This window comes from Lagenorhynchus albirostris, chromosome 2 (genome assembly GCF_949774975.1).
Source record: "Lagenorhynchus albirostris chromosome 2, mLagAlb1.1, whole genome shotgun sequence".
Lineage (NCBI taxonomy): Eukaryota > Metazoa > Chordata > Mammalia > Artiodactyla > Delphinidae > Lagenorhynchus > Lagenorhynchus albirostris.
In genome coordinates this window covers 160,503,616-160,519,868 of record NC_083096.1, presented here as the reverse complement: position 1 = coordinate 160,519,868, position 16,253 = coordinate 160,503,616, and the positions used below count along the sequence as shown (strand labels likewise).

The 16,253-nt window shown below is 54.8% G+C and overlaps 1 protein-coding gene across 4 annotated transcripts in view; it reads left to right on the top strand.

Annotated features, from left to right (window-relative positions):
* The first annotated feature begins 770 nt into the window (after positions 1–770).
* The window catches only part of NHSL3 (NHS like 3), a 28,526-nt gene continuing 13,043 nt past the window's right edge, over positions 771–16,253 (top strand). For 2 of the 4 annotated variants that reach the window (XM_060140662.1, XM_060140661.1), the window contains exon 1: positions 771–1,028. In XM_060140662.1, the coding sequence (XP_059996645.1) occupies positions 797–1,028 (232 nt within the window). In that variant the 5' untranslated portion in view covers positions 771–796. Of the gene's footprint in view, positions 1,029–10,595; positions 10,721–16,253 lie in introns of those variants that run through there. The other 2 variants (XM_060140664.1, XM_060140663.1) reach the window with 2 other exon arrangements.

Sequence of the window (16,253 nt, the reverse complement as noted above, 5' to 3'; positions counted from 1 at the left end):
TGGGGTGAGGAAAGGTGAAGGTGGGGTGAGGAAGGGGAAAGGAGCGAAGGGACGACTCCCAGTCGCCAGATGGGAGAGGAAGACCCACTGTCGGTCACAGGTCTCGGGTGGGTCTGACGTCTGTCTCTAGAGCAAAACCTCCAGTACTGCCCGGGTCCTGGAAAACATTCTCAGAATTCCCTTATTGCAGAAGAATTCCAGAATCCCCCATCTCCCGGACCAAACTCAGGGCACCAGGTTCTCTTGGGGTCCAACCCCAACACCTCTCTCCCCCCTTTCCCTGCGCATCCCCATCATCGCCCCGTACTTCTCTGTTCGAACCCAGCTCTCCTCAGTGCCCCCGCAGAAACGGAACCTCGGTACCGCCCCCTCCCGGACCCGCCCCGCCCCGCGACCCCGCCCTCTCGGCCCCAGCCCGCAGGCGCGGCTTGGGGGCGCGGGACCACCCTCCCTCTGCACCGGACCTCGCCCTCCCCGAGTCCCCGACCTCCCGGAGCCGGGCCGGAGGGCCGGAGGAGGCGGGGAGGGGCCAAAGGCAGCACCGCCCCCGCCCCGCGGCCTCTCCCTCCCGGCTCTGTCCCTCCCGGCCAGCCTCCGCGCCCCGCCCGCCGCCCCGCGGCCCCTCCCGCGCCGCTCCCGCCGCCCGCCCCGCTCCTCGCCCTCTCTGCCTCCGCCGCCCAAACTTTTCTGCGGGCGCGTCTCCGCGCGGCGGCCGCCTGCCCGCCCGCCCGCCCCCGGCCCATGGGCGCCCCGCCGCAGGGGGCCTGACCCTCGCGCCGGGTCCCCCGGCCGAGCCATGGCGGCCCGCGCGCCCCCCGCCGCACCTGCGGGCGAAGAGCCGGGGGGCCCGGGTGGCCCCCCGCGCAGGAAGAAGTCTCGCTCCGGCGTGTCCGGCCTCCGCCGTGCCTTCAGCTGGCTGCGGGGCAAGCGGCGCAAGAAGGCGCCAGGGACAGAGGGTGCCGAACCGGCCGCCCCCCGGGCCAAGAAGGCGGACGACAAGGCCAGGAGGGCCAAGGGTAAAGTCCGAGGTAAGGCGACCGGGCACCTGGGCAGGCGCCGGGCGGCGCCGAGGGTGCGGCCTGGGTGGCTCCTCTGGGGGTCCGCGGCGTGTCGGAGGTGGTGACTCCCTAGGCGCCGTTGCTTGGGGAGCGAAGAGCCCAGGGCTCAGCCCCGCTCGAGATGGAGAGGACCCCCCCCCCCGAAGGGGGCAGGAATCCCCTGGCTTAAGCAGGAAGTGCTGGCCGCCCGGCTCTTGGGACGGTGAGGCGGTGCCCCCTTCCCCCAGTCTCACTCAGGTTCTGCCCTCTGCTGCTGAGTCAGGGGGTCAGAGTCTTGACTCTGGCCTGGGGCCAATGGGAGAGGCACGTGACCTTGCATCTCTGGTGGGGGGGTCCCTCTGGGTCTGGAAAGCCAACTGCACTCAAAAGGTGTTTCAGTCGTCGAGGTGGATCCGGGTTTCCAGCCCCACAGAGGACCCAGCACGGAGCATAACATGCTTTAGGTTCTTAGCAGTGTTAGCTTTTCCTACCTGGTCCCCCTCACCACTCACCTGGGCCAAACCGCAAACATCCACCTCCTGGGGTGGTGAGCTCAGGATCTGAGCCAACTGCCCCACCCACCACTCCTTCCCCCCTCCTTGGTAGAAACGGTCTTGTGTTGGAAGTGTGCTTGCAGATGGGGGAAACAGGCCCAAGTTAATGGAGAGGCTGTACCTGGGGCAGCGGTGGTTACCTGAAGTACTACGGCTAATTCCTTGCCTCTAGGCTCCCTCTGGCCTGATGGATGGGCAGCCTGACGGGAGGGGTGGCTGATCTGGCCCATCCCTACTGGAATCACTTTTCTTTTGGCCGCTTGCTTTGCTCTTCCCTCATCTTCCTCTCTGTTTCTGTCTCCTGATTGAGGTGGAGGGCATGAGTCTCTGCAAGAGGGTGGGGCTCCCTTGGGGCCAGCCGTCCTAGGAAGTCTACCTTTCCTGTGCTCCTGCTTCAGTGCTAGAGGTGAGGAAATGGCGGTGTGTGCAGGCCCATCCCATTCTGCCTGTGTTTACCCGCCCAGTGTCCTTTAACCACCTCCTCTGGAGGATAATTAGATGGAACACTTTAGGGGTCAGGAAGAGGGTGAAAGGCCTCTTGTGTGATTGCTTCCGGCCTGATCTTCCTTTTGGATATGGGCCCTGCTCCCCTGCAGCCCAGCCACAAACAGAAGTTGGGTGCTGGGGCTGAGATGACTGGGCCAGGCCCCATGGGAAGGTTTGCATGAGGGGTGTTTCCAAGGGCTCTGCAGTCCCCACAATATATGAAGTCTGTCCCAGGGCTGCCCCACTGGGATTCAATCTGAAGTCATCCCTATCACACTCGAGGGGGCATGGGTCAGAATTGCAGCAGGATGGTTTGTGGTCAGACTGTCAGGATTAGAGATAGAAGGCTAGTGGCATACCCCAGGGCAGTGGACACTTTTCCTCTGGGAGATCAGCCTGGGTGCAGGGGCTGGAAAAGCTGACTCTGTAGGTCCTTGCTCCGACAGTCTGGGTTAAGGGTCATTGGGTCAGTGGCAGGCCTCCCCCTGCCTTGTGTTTGGTATTGGGTAGCACTGGGCTTTCTGGGCAGCAGGTCGACCTGATTTGGGACCACGTGCATGGGCAACACCTCCCTGCCCCTGGCTGTTGTTTCCCCAGGTCTGAGGGTGGCCGTAGGTATGTCTGGAGGAAGTCCTGCTTCCTTTTGCTCCAACCTCCTATTATTCCAATTGTTTCCTTGTCACCTGCCTGGCCAAACTTCTTTTCTGTTTATTAAGAGAAATAAATCCAATCTCTCTAATCTCCACTGGCACTGCTGGTCAGGAAGGGGAAGCCCAAAGAAGGCTTAACTCTTTCTGGGGAAAATGTTTAGAATGAAGATTGGGGGAGATGGGGAGGAGGCACACACAGAAAATTCCTGGGAGGTCAGGGGCCTTTGCTAGGGAGGTCATTATCTCCCTGCTCCCAGTTGCTGAACCAAAGACCCATAGATGCAGGTCTTGGCTTCTTTAATCTGAGTCCCCTACTATAAAAGGGAAAACTGAGCTTGGGATAGATTTTGAGCCTCTGTTTTCCAGAACCCCCGTGCTCCCCGCACTGCCCTGCACAGACTTAGAAAGGAAAGAGAGGAAGTCTGACATTTATTTATTATTCTGAATGTGCCAGAACGCCCCCCCACCTCCCCGCCCCACATCCATTACCTCCATTATCATTTACGACCATTTGAAGATGGAAAAACTGAGGCTCAGGGACAGTTTTGAGCGATTGATTTGGCCACCTGGGATTTGAACTCAAATCATCTGACTTCCAAAACTGGTCCTGCTTTCATGATTCTCCCAAGGACATAGACCAGGGGGTAAGGCTTAAAGATCTTCTCATCCAACCCATTGTACAGATGGGAAGAGGCCCAGAGAAAAGTGAGGGAACTTGATAAAGTAGGAGGAGTATCAGAGTCAGGCAAGTTAATGAGAGTTCACATCCTGGCCCAGCGGTTAGCAAGCCCTGTGACACTGGGCAAGCAACTTCTCTGTGGCCTCACTGTTTCCATTACTGTCTCTTGAAGAGAGGGGACCTTCTCACTGGGCTAACCTTCCGGCTAGACATATCCTTGATGGGTCTGTGAGCTTTCCAAGATTCTTACAAAAGAGGATGTGAAAATTATTTGAAAGTGAAGTCACCATAGAAATGTAAGGGGTCGCTGTTATTGTGAGTTTATTCACCTGAGTTGTAAGGACCCAGTCTGGAAGGAATGGGCTTTGAAGCCGACAGGACAATTCTGTCCTGGGCCCTGGTCTGCCCCTCTCGGGCCATGTGACCCCGGCAGGTTATTAACCCCTCCAAGCCTCAGTTCTGCTACCTGTAAAATAGAGATAACAAATCCTGGCTTTACAGGGGTGTTTCAAGGATCAAATTAGAAAACAGACATGCAAGTGCATTGTGAATTGTGGAGCATGGTCCAGATGTCAGCGAGTTGCTGCTGCTGTGATGCTGAGGACTTGAGCATTAGCTAAGTTTATCCTGATTCATGTTTGGAAAACAACTCATCGGTTACACCTCAGATACCCGTGATGATGATTATTGAGGGGGGATCCACGGAAGGTGGAGTCTTACCTTTGTCCAGCGGAGGATTCAGGCACAGAAAAAGTAACAGACAAACAAACAAGCAGACATCCATATATTTCAGAAATGTCATGTGGACTCTAGACAAGTGTGTGGGGAGGAAGTGTTTCTGGGATGGATGCCAGGACTGGAGGCTGGCAGATAATCGGGGGAGGCTTCCTGGAGGAGGTGAGCAGAGTGTGGAAGGAGGGCAGGGTGCTGACTAATTTGAAGGGGAACATGAAGGCTGCTATGTGCCAGACCCTGGCCAGGCATTTTCATGAATGTTTTCCCTTGTCCTCAACAACCTGGGAGGTGGTCAGTTACAACCATTTATAGGTGAGAAAATAGGCCCAGAGGGTGAAACTAAGTTGGTCAAGGTCATTCAGCTTCATTCATTTGAAAAAGACATATTCCTTACTAGATAGTGTCATGTACTGGTCAGGGTAATGCAAATATTTGGGACAAGACGGGCAAGGTTCTTACTTGCATGGACATGATGAACATAGCGTAGCACTGACAGAGCCACTCAATCTGTCTCCAGAGGCCATACTCCAAACAAGATAATATGAGGTTGGATGTGTTTCTGACTCGAGGGGAGTAACTGCTGTAGAGCTTAGGATCAACTTCGGGGAAAGGAGTATACAGCCCTCCCGAAGGTTTCTCTCAGGCAGTGGGCAGTGGCTGGGGGCGTGGGTGCTGGGGATGGCTCCGATACTGATAGTGAGAATTTAGGAGCTACCCTGCCAGGCTCAGCAGATTTAACCCCATGAACGTTGGCCACTCACTCAGGGAGAGCTGTGCTGGGCATGGGGTTATGGAGAGAATCCTGCGTTTGAGTTCTGCTTTGCCAAGTCCTGCCCCATTCTTGGCAAGACACTGTCTGTCTTAATAAAGATGGGGTTTAATGACCTCTGACCATTAGTGGCCCTTTCTCATTCTAGAATTCTATGAGTTTGAGAATGGTCTGGAGGAGCAAGCTGGAAGGGGGAACTGGGGGTGGGAGCTATGTTCAGGGAAGGAGAGCCTACTTTTGGCCAGTCAGATGGACACGACATCGGGACCCAGTGGTCTGGATGTCATAGGAAGGTGGGTGAGGATGCAGGGTGAATAATGCCAACTCTCCCTGCTGAGGAGGGGGCCTGTGTAGCTCTAAAGCAAAGTGAGGACCCAAAGGCACTTTGGTTAGTGGTCACTTTGCCTCTCTGAGGTCCGGGTGATATCTGTTTGCCTTTCAATAAACACTCCATGTACTTCCACATTCTGTGCCATTGCATGTGCTGTTCCCCACCTAGTATGTGTTTCCCTTCCCTTTTCTATCCAGTACTTCTATTCATCCTCAAGGCCTGGTCCAGTGTCATCATCTCTGTGATACTCCTGGGGAAATTATTGCCCCCAGACTCTAGAGCAGGGTGCTCAAGAGACTTGGAGTTGAACAGCATATGCTTTTCTTTCTTTTTTTAATATTTTATTTATTCGTTTATTTATTTGGCTGTGTCGGGTCTTAGCTGCGGCATGCGGGATCTTTTGTTGCAGTGCGCGGGCTTCTCTAGTTGGCGCACGGGCTCTAGAGCACACAGGCTCAGTAGTTGCGGTGCGTGGGCTTAGTTGCCCTGCAGCCTGTGGGATTTTAGTTCCACGACCAGGGATTGAACCCTTGTCCCTTGCATCGGAAGGGGGATTCTTTTTTATTTTTTTGGCTGCAATGGGTCTTTGTTGCTGTGCTCAGGCTTTCTCTAGTTGCGGCGAGCAGGGGCTACTCTTTGTTGTGGCGTGTGGGCTTCTCACTGCAGTGGCTTATCTTGTCGCAGAGCACAGTCTCTAGGCGTGCGGGCTTCAGTAGTTGTGGCTTGTGGGCTCTAGAGCGCAGGCTCAGTAGTTGTGGCGCACAGGCTTAGTTGCTCCGCGGCATGTGGGATCTTCCCGGACCAGGGCTCGAACCCGTGTCTCCTGCATTGGCAGGCAGATTCTTAACCACTGCACCACCAGGGAAGCCCAGAAGGTGGATTCTTAACCACTGGACCACCAGGGAAGTCCCAGGATATGCTTTTCTGGTCACCTTCTTCTTGGGGAGGGGCATCTCAGTGTCCTTAGCCTGGGGCCTTGGCTGATGTGATATGGGCAGGGCTCCCTCTGCTGTGGGATACATCAGTGGGGGAGTGGTTTCCATAAAGGAGTCTGGGTCCACCTTCTCCAAGCCCCTCTGAAGTGATGAGCATTGTCTGCCTTGGGTCCAGATGGGAGAGGGGGTCTCACTAATTTATTTCACAAATACTTATTAAGTATTTAATATTAGGTAATAAGTACCTACTATGTGCCAGACTCTGTCCTGAGGATGAATGAAAGACAAGGTCCCAGTCCTCGTGAACCTCACAGTTTGGGGGGGTAGTAGACATTGAACAAGTAATTAAGGGTCAAGAAGTGTGACTAAGGAGGGAACAGAGTGATCTTCCCCGAGAGGTGATGCGAGCTAAAATGGAAGAATGAGGGGAAGCTGGGGTTGAGGGATTTGCAGAGCTGGAACCAGGCAAGGCTTCTGTTGGGGGTTGGGACCAGCTGGCTGTCGCATTCCGTGGGCACAGGCATCACCATACCTTACTGTTCTGAACATCCTGAGGGCAGGCCCTGGGCTGACTGTCTTTTCCCTCTGCCCTGCCCAGCACAGGGCCTGGCATTAAGTGGCTTTGGGTGATAGGTGGGTAATCTGATATGGGCCCCCAGAGCACGGGTATCTCCAGATCCTGGGCGCTCAGAGCTGATAGCCTGAGATGTCACAGGGAGCCCTCACGGCACATACAGATGGGCAACTGAGGCCCAGAGGAGGAAGTGACTTGCTCAAGGTCATACAGCCAACCAGTGTTGGAGGCAGAACAGGAGCCCACACCTGCCAGGCTGACCTCAGCTTCCCCACTCCTTTGTTCTGACTTCAAATGGAAAATCCCATCCCAGAAAGGGCCCTCGAGCAGGGGTGGGATGAAAGGAGCAGGAAGCCGAGGAGGCCTGAGAAGGCCTCATCCATCCCCTCCCTTACCTCTGACACCTTCAGAAGGGGCCGGGTCCAGCTGCCTCTCCCCCTCCCTCCTCAACGGAGGCCCTGGATCCGCACCGGTGGCACAGGGCCCAGGTTCTCCTGGAAATCCCCTTCAGGCTGGGGGGCCCTCCCCCCACCACTCTCCCTTTCCCTGTGGCCAGAAAAATCTCTAATCTGTTGTTGGCAGAGGGCAGTGGGAGCGCCTCCCCTCCCCCACCTGCCCCTCGGAAATTCCCCTCTCCCCGAACCCTCAAAGCTGTCTCAGCTGCTCCTGGCCTGTCACATGCTGAAGAAAACTAATGAGAGGCGGCATTGTATATTGTTTAGGCCGCAGTGAATGTGGCGGGGTGGGGAGAGCAGGTATACACACCTCTGCCTCCCATCTGGAGAACCCATGGACGGCCACCTCCAGTCCTGTGGCTGACTTGGGGGAGGAAGTGGGTGGAAGCAGCTTCCTTGGGCAGCAGGGATGAACTCGTTGTCCACCTCCCCCATGACTATACTCCCCAGGACTCTGTGCTCTAGTGTTCCGCTGTCCTGGGGGCCGGTTCACCAAAGGCTGTCAGCTGCACTCCCAGGGTGCTCTGTGCTGGCATGGAGGGGAGATGGAGACAGCTCAGCCTGCCAAGGGTTTAAACCCTGAATCTTCTGGCAAAGTGCATGCTTCCCAGGAGGCTGCTGATGGGGTCTGTTCCGAGTAGGACCTCCTGCCTGCTTTAAGATACCCTCTCCTCTAAGCCCCTAGCCAGCCGAGGCCTTTAATACTATCCTCCAGGAGGGTCACGAGACACTCAAGCCCTGCCTTGTGGTTCCAGGAGTTCTGGTCCATATGCCTACCATATCACCTACTTCTTCCCACCAGTCCTACCCCAGGTTCTCCCAGGCTTTCCCATGCACTTGACTCGTTGGTAGTACTCTTCCTCCTGGATCCGGGAGCAAGCACAGCCTTTGTAGTGAAAGAAGGTAAGACTGGGAGAGTGCCTTGGACTCTCTTGCCTGTGCCTCTTCACCTCCATTAGTGCTCAAGGTGCCATCATCACCACCTTTGCCAGTTTCTGTTCAACACGTAGGATACCTACTGTGTGCCAGACACTGTGCTGAGCCTGGGGCTACTAGGAGGAGTGAGAGGATCAGTGTCCTTGAGGAACTTGTTTTCTGGTTGGAAAGGGACATACCAAAGCAAACTGTTGCCTTGAGACAAGTGCTGGGTTGGTGTTACACAGGGTGCTGGGGAGCCCTGAGGTGTGTGATCAGTTCTGTATCAGCGGACAGCATTAATGCCTGTGGGAGCCCCAAGAACTGGGCTGGGGGAGGGGGGGGGTCAAGGAAGACATGGAGGAGGACACTGTCTAGCAGGGCCTTGAGGACAGGCAAAGGTGGAAGAGGAAGGAGCTCTGAGAATGAGAGGGGTGTGGTCAGAGATGAGGCTGAACTGGTGAGCGGGGGCAGCTCCTGCAAGGTCTCCTGTGAAGGCCAAGTTACCTGCTACACTCCAGACATCCTTCTAAGCTCTTTGCATGCCTGTCCTCACTGAATGTATGCCAAGGGATTTGGACTTTACCCTTGAGTGTTCTCTCTGCCCCCCCCATACCACCTTTCCCCTTTATGGGCCTCAGGTTCCCCACCTGTAAATTAAGGGAATTGGGCCAGCAAATCTCTGAGGTCTCATCGAGCTCTGCCACTAGGACCCTCTTCTCTGTGCAAGGCAGGGAGCCTGCTGCACACAGCATGGTATACAGTGTATGCTCAACAAGTATTTTCTGCATGGATATATAAAATACCAGCCCCTCAGGGACTACACTGTTGTCAACCTCAGTCTCTTAACAAGAGATGGGCCTCAGGGAGGGTGTGGTTCAGCTTTAACTCTCCCATTTTGCAGGGAGGGAACAGGGTGTCTTGGAGCCACTGGGCATAAGAGGCAGCGAGGTGTAGTGGAGGGGCTTGCTGCGGTGGCAGAAAGGATGAACCTTAAGGGGATTAGAACTGAGGGCCGTGGGCTTCCAGCCCAGTGCTCTTTCTCTGTCTATACCATGCTGCCCCTGGTTGGAGAGATGGCAGAGTGATCGTAAAGGAGAGTCCTTGCCCAGTATGTGGGGTCCTGGGCAGGTCCCTGGACACAGGGCACTTGTGAGAACATGAAGATGTGGGGGCCTTGGGCAACCTGGAAGGCTTTCAGAAGAGGTGAACCTTGGCCTGGGCTTTGAAAAACAAAGACTTATTTAACGGGAGATGAGAGAGAGTTAGGGTTAGATGCACACAGACATGTGCTTCCATGTATGTTTACCTATATGCTCCATTACTTACACATACCCCGCCCCCCAAAGGTAGATAGATATGGGTATATCAGCAGACAATTGCACAGTCATATTGATACAGAAAAGCACATGCAATTACAGTCTTATAGACAAACGTTTTTACTTACATGCACTCAAGCAGACTATTACACACTCAAATACACAAAAAGCAGGGATATTCAGCCAGCTTGAGGGAGTCACAATTATATAGGCAAATACACAAAAGCACACATCCAGACCTATGTAAACAGACTCAATTATATGGATACAGGCATGCAGTCACAGATGATGACACAGAGAGGAACCCACATGTTCAGGGTCACAGATGCACAACTACACAGCCACATTCAAGAACGCAAATACAAATGCCCAATTACATGCCCTCCTTCAAGGTCATGGAGAGGCACAGATAAAGTGGTGGGGTAGGTAGCCTGGAGCAGTGGGTATTGGACTCAGTCTGGGTTTGAGTACTGGCTCTGTAGCTTAATGCTGTTTGACTTTGGGCTAATCATTTGATTTCATGGAACCTCAATTTTCCCATCTGTAAAATGGAGATGATAAAAGTACCTACCTTACGGAATTGTTTTGTGCATGAAATTAAGTAATGCATGAAAGCAGTTATCACAGTGCCTGGCACATAGGAAGCGCTATATAAAAGGGTTCTATTGTTATTTTGAACACCATTACTACAGAAATACAGTCAGATAGATGTATTTGTACAAACAAGCAGAGACAGGAGATACACAGACACGTGACACTCACGGGGTGGTGGTTGGTGGGCCCTAGCAGCAGCAAGGCTCCAGACCCCGCCTGTCTGGATCCTGGGCCCCTAGTTCTCTTGGTTCAACTGCAGTCCTCAGAGGCAGCCCCTGGCCTGGGAGAGCGAGCGATCCGTCGGCCCCACCTGGACAGGCCCGGTCTTTCCCAGAGCACTGGGCGGGGCGCCTCAGCAGGTCTCCCAGGTCCTCAGAGGGGTGGAGCTTACGGGATGTGCGCCAGGCCCCGCCCCCTGCCGGCCCCTCCCTCACCCCGGCCATTGGCCGCAGAGCCCGGGGGCGTGGCCGAGCTGGGGCTGGGGGCGCCTGCGGTGGCCGCCCGCGCTTCTCTCTGCCTCCCTCCTGTGGCTGCGGGCCCGGCTGCCGGGCTGGTAGGGCTGCGCTAGGGTTCCCGCGCCGGCTCCCGCGCCCACCATGGGCAACTCACACCACAAGAGGAAGGCCCCAAGCGGCCCCCGGGCCCGCAGCTTCTGGCGGTTCGGGCGGTCGGCGAAGCGGCCGGCAGGTAGGGGCTGGGGGTGGGGGCGGGGCAGGCGGGGAGGAGGGTCTTCCTGCCGCAGCCGCCGCCGCCGCTGCTGCCCCCTCCTGGGGCTTGTTGGGTGTGAGTTTGGGGGGCCGGGAATCCCCCGCACAGACCCCACCCCTCACATGCAGACAGAGACACATGTACGCACGAATACCCGCGGGCGGGCACATGTACATGTTCACAATTTACAGTCACATACACAACACCCACTCAGATGTATGGACATGCAGACACAAAATCACATACACATTCACACCCACACGATCGCTGTGGGAGGCACAGATCCTGAGATACAGGTACATATACCTATGTATACGGTTTACCCAGCCACACGAACACCACCACAGTCGCAGATTCAGACACATTCGTGTAGGTACAGTTGCCCAACGTCTTAGGCACACGTATGTACACACAGGTTCAAAACTGCACAACCAGCCAGACCCCAAAGCACTTATACATACACACACACACATACACACGCACGCACGCACATTTGTTCCCCAGGCTTTAGCCCGCACAGGCTGAAAGTTTGCAGGAAGGAGGGGAGACAAAGGTTGAGGGGAGAAGCAGGAAACCGGGGGCTGGAGACTCGAGCCGCCTCCATCTGGCTTGATCGGGAGTCGGACTGGTTCTCTGGGCTCCCTCCCCACCCCCATCCGCACCGCCGCTGCCTCTCTCTGTCCCCCTTCCCCCCCCCACCCGCGGTCCCCATGGTCGCTGCCGCATCTCCCCCTTTCAGTGCAGCCACCGAGCTGGAACGCAGCCCTTCCCAGCGTGCTGCGGGATCTGTCCGCGGGTCACATTCCATCCTCCAAGTCGGGGGGAGGGGGCAGAATGGGAAGGCCTCCAACCCCAAGGCTGGGAGCCAGGATTCCTGGTTCCCCCCAGTGGGTGTGGCGGTTCAGGGTATCCCCGGGTCCCAAGAGGTGTTGGAGGAGGGGCTGTCTAAAGTGCCTAGTTCCTCCGCCTGGTGAATCCAGACATGGGGTAGGGGCAGGGTGGGGATCCACCCCCCACCCCGCAAGATAAGGGGTCTCCAACAGAGTCGGGTATCTGCTGGTTTTGGGGAATGAAAAAATCCTGGAGAAGGTGGCTTGGGGGGCCTCCCTCCTGTGGTGGGAGAATCCACCCATGACTTCCCAGGATGGCCTACATTCCTAGAGGTTCTGAATTGAGCCTGATGATCTCATCCCTCCATGCAGGGGGCAATAGAAAGGGCCTAGGCTGGGATTTAGGGTGTCTGGGTTCTCAGTGTTCCTCTGGTATGGGCTCTGTGACCTTGAGCAGATTGCTTTCACTTCTCTGGACCTTCCTGGCTCCTAGAGGGAGGTCTGTCTGTGAAATTAGGGCAGCTTAGCTTAGGTGACTTCTTGGGACCCTTACAGTTCTGGCTGGCTATTTCGTTGTGAAAGAGACTGATAGAGAAGGTGGGCTTGTCCAAGGTCATTGCCTGCAGTGGTTTGAAGAATAATCATGATTATTAAGAAAAGAATTAATTAAATTCTGGTACGCTCTCTGAGGTTCCTCAGAAGCTGGGTTGATGAGAGACTCCTGGACCTTCCAGTAGTCTCCCTGTCCTAGTAATCCTGAAATCTAGGTTGTGCCCACCTGTCTCTCCTCTTGGAATCGGCACCAAGGGGCTGGGGCTGGGGCTGGTGAATCTTCATCTGCCCTCGTATGGCCACTCTAATCTGATGGTTTCCTGAGAACCAACTGTGGATCCAGACTTGTGACCATTTGTGGTGGGGGAGAGAGAGATTAAGAGGGCTGTTTACAATCTCCTGCCCGCCAGCCCTTACAGAAGAGGCCTGGGGCTTCTAGCATCTCTTGTGCTCTTCCAGTTCCTGCTGCAACTCAAGGGTCAACCAGGCTTTAAAGGTGTTCCTAAAAGCCCAGAAAGCAATGTCAAGGCAACATAGAAGAAAGCGTGGGGGGCTAGGGAATATTCTAGGCTATATGTTAAAAGGCTTTTGGGTTGCGGTCAGTTTTAGAAAACTGGGGAGCTGGTATTAAAGAAGTAACTGTAGGGTTGGAATTAGTCCTGAATTGTTGATTAGACAAGAGAACCTGCCCAGGGATGCATTTCAGCTCTGGGGTATGGTCGTGAGCAAAGGCATGGGGTTGAGACTGAGTGTGGAGGCTGGAAAGCAAAGTAGTTGAGGTTTCTTCCTTGTGCCTGGGAGGAGAAAAAGTGAATGTAAACCTCAATCTCTTTGTTTTTACTTGTGCTGAGGATTCTAAGGCTTCCCTGGCTTCAGCCTCTGCTGACACAGGTCCAGGTATGGGACTGGGGCTTGAGTGCTTACTCCTTTGATTAGTCTGTGAAAGGATGGGGGAAAGAACACAAGGCAAGCAGAGAGGGCTGGAGTCTACAGGCCAAAGGGAGCCAGTGAAAGTGTTTGAGCAATTGAGGAGCCAATGAAAGTGGTATGTTAGGAAGATGGCAGGTGCAGGCAGGACAGGTTGGGGGGTGGGGTGGTGAGAGTGGAAGCTCATAGAACAGTCTGGAGGCTGTTGCAGTAATCCAGGGGAGAGGCTGATGAAGTGAGGGCTGGGGACATGTTGAGGGCTGTGGGAGTGGAGACGAGTGGCAGCTGCAGAGACACTGCAGAGGAGGTGGCAGAAGTGATAGGAAGGACCTGGGATTAATCAGATGTTGAGAGTATGGGCCAGAGAGTGCTGTGAAGGCTCTATGCGTGAGGCTGCTTGGCTGGGGGTGGCAGCAGAGCTAAATGCTATGCTAAACCCTTTACTTTGATTAATTCATTTGTCCTCCAGCGGTCTTACAAGCTGTAAGCTATTATTCCCATTTTACAGATGAGAAAGCTGGAGCTCAGAGAAGTTAAGTCACTTGTCCAAGGCTACTCAGCAAGGAGGTTGCTGAACAGGGATTCAAACCCAAGCCTGTCAGATTCCAAAGCCTGTGCTCTTAATTATTTTAGGTGTAGATGGATATCCTCTTATGACGGAGGGGCCTGCATGTCCTCCGGGTGAAGAAAGCCTGAGGCCCTGGGGGATTTGGACTCCGTATGGTGCACAGGTGGAGGAAGCACTGTGGAGGAAGGGCAGGGGTTGAGGACTAAGCATTGAAGCCGCCAAGAGCTCAGAGAGGGAGCTGGTTGGCAGTGGGAGGGGAAACTGAGTTTCAAGGAAGGGTTGGTCCCATGTTACAAATGCCCTTGGACCATAGAGAAGGGTGAGGGTGAATAGGGAGAGGCCTCCTCACTGCTGCAAAGACATTGTAACCTGCTGGGATTGTTTGGCCTTGGTTCTCAGGAATCCAACTCAACCCTCCCAGCCCCAGGCCATCTAGGCACTTGGTCCTGGGAGGTACGGAGAATTGGTGAAGGATGTGAATTGGGAGCTCAAGGAGCACCCCCAGCACTCTGTCCTCTTCCTGTTCCCATGCATTATACTGTCAGGCTTACACACATGGCCCTCCTCCTGATAGGGTTTATTGTTCCCACTTTGCAGATGAGATTGAGGGAAGGGACTAAGTCATTGGTGGAGTCAGACTCCGCCCTGCCTCTGGACCTAGAGCACCAGTGGCCGCAGCTGGGAGAAGACCTGCTCCTGTTACCTCCCTTGCCCCCTTTCTTCCTGTTTCCTCTCCCTTACTGGGGTGGGGAGACTTGTGACCAACTGTATGTCTAGACTTGCTTGTGGGAGCCCTGGGCTTCCAGATAAGGGGCTGGCCCAGCCCTCTCTGGTCTGAGGGATCTGAGATAAGCTGAACCCCCTTGCTGCCCCAGGTCCTGACCCAAAGTGAGGGACCACTCCCCTCCTTCTAGCGGCAGAGTCATACATGCCAAGGGCTCCTTAGAGATCATCTCCCCAACCGTCCCACCTCACAGATGAAGAAACTGAGGCCCAGAAGAAGGCAGTGCCTGATTCAGGATCATGCTTCAACTGAGGGGCAGTGAGAGCTCAGGCCTAGGACATCTGACTCCCGGGGCAATGGGATATCTGGTGTGGGCTCCGAATTCCCTTTCCTCCCAAACAGGGGGCAGTTAGGGCTGCTAGATAGGGCTAGGTCACTGAGGAGCTGATAGGAAGCTGATGTTAAGTGTCCCTTATCAGACCTTATCTTAATAATGGTTCTCAACTCCACTTGAGATTTGAAGAGAGCTCCAGAAGTGGATGGGAGAGGAGGCCTCTAGGGGCATGGGAAGAACAGCAGCCAGTGTGAGCTGGGCTCACATCCTGATTCTGCCATTATTAGCTGTGTGACCTTGGGCAAGTCACTAACCCTAGGGGAGTGCCTCTGTATGGTGAGGAGGATTTAGTGAGAGACCATGTGTGTCTCAGTCAATTGGCACTCAGTAAATGCTGGCTTATGATTGGCGAAAGTGAAAAGGCCCCCGTGCCTGGATAGGCAGAGGCTCCCTCTGATGACAACACTGTGTTTACACTTGGTTGCGTGGCTTTAACTTTCCCAGGCACTCTGTGAGGTGGGTGTTAGTCCCACTTTACAGATGAGACTGCAGCCCTGAGAGGCTGATTCATTTGTCCAAAGCCTGGAATCCAGACCTTCCGACTCCCAGCCTTTTTCTCTCCTGGCTTCATGGTGGCTGCCTCTCTGGCATCTATGAAATGAGGATAATCATGCCTTGAAGGAACAAAGGAAAGGGCTTTGGAAAGTCAGGATCTCACCCTGGCCGAAAGAGATTATTATGTTACTGTCGGCAGCAGATACTGACCCGGAAACTCATTATGACATTTACTAATATTATGGTAGCTAATTCCTCCCTGTGTTACTGCCTGTTCCCCCAGGCGCCTGTAGGACGGGATCCTCCCCTTTCTGTCCCAGGCGCTCCCTACCCACCAATATTTACTGTAGAACCGGCCTGTCAGCTCTGCCCTGGCTAGGCTGGGGCTTCGCACTGAGAAGAGGAAGGAGGGAGATTCCCCTCGTGCAAAAGCGGGGTGCAGAGCTCCCCCACTTTGGGCAGTGACTGAGGCTATGGCCCCCTCCCTCCCATGCCGACCCCTTAACTTCCTGAGACTTAGGGTCACTAAGGCGTTTGCAGTGAGACCCAGGTTCTGGGCTCTGCCACTTCCTGTTTGGGTGACCTTGAGCAAGTCACTGTCCCTCCAGCCTTGTGCTCATTTGTAAGAAGGGAACTCACACGTACCTTTCATGTTTCTCATTCGCTTTCTTCGAGACAGAAGAGGAAAGTGTTTTGAGAGAACTGTAAAGCGCCTTCACCTGAGAATTGTATTCACTTCCTTTTGTCTTGCCTCTAAGAGAATAAAATCTACGCATGCTCTGGATTCTGCTCCTATGGGAAGGCCCGGGTCCCCTCTGGGCCTTGGTTTGCCCACCAGTACAAAAGTGAGGGGCTGAGACTTAGGGGCCTCCAAACACCCTGAATCCTGGCTCCAGAGCAAGGCCACCTGGGCAGCTGTGCCCTCCCACTTCATTCCTCTCCCCTGAGTCAGGCCAGCCTGGCTGCGGGGCATGCCGCAGCCCCCGCCCCTTGCTCTGGAATGGGGCAGGTTGAGGCCTCAC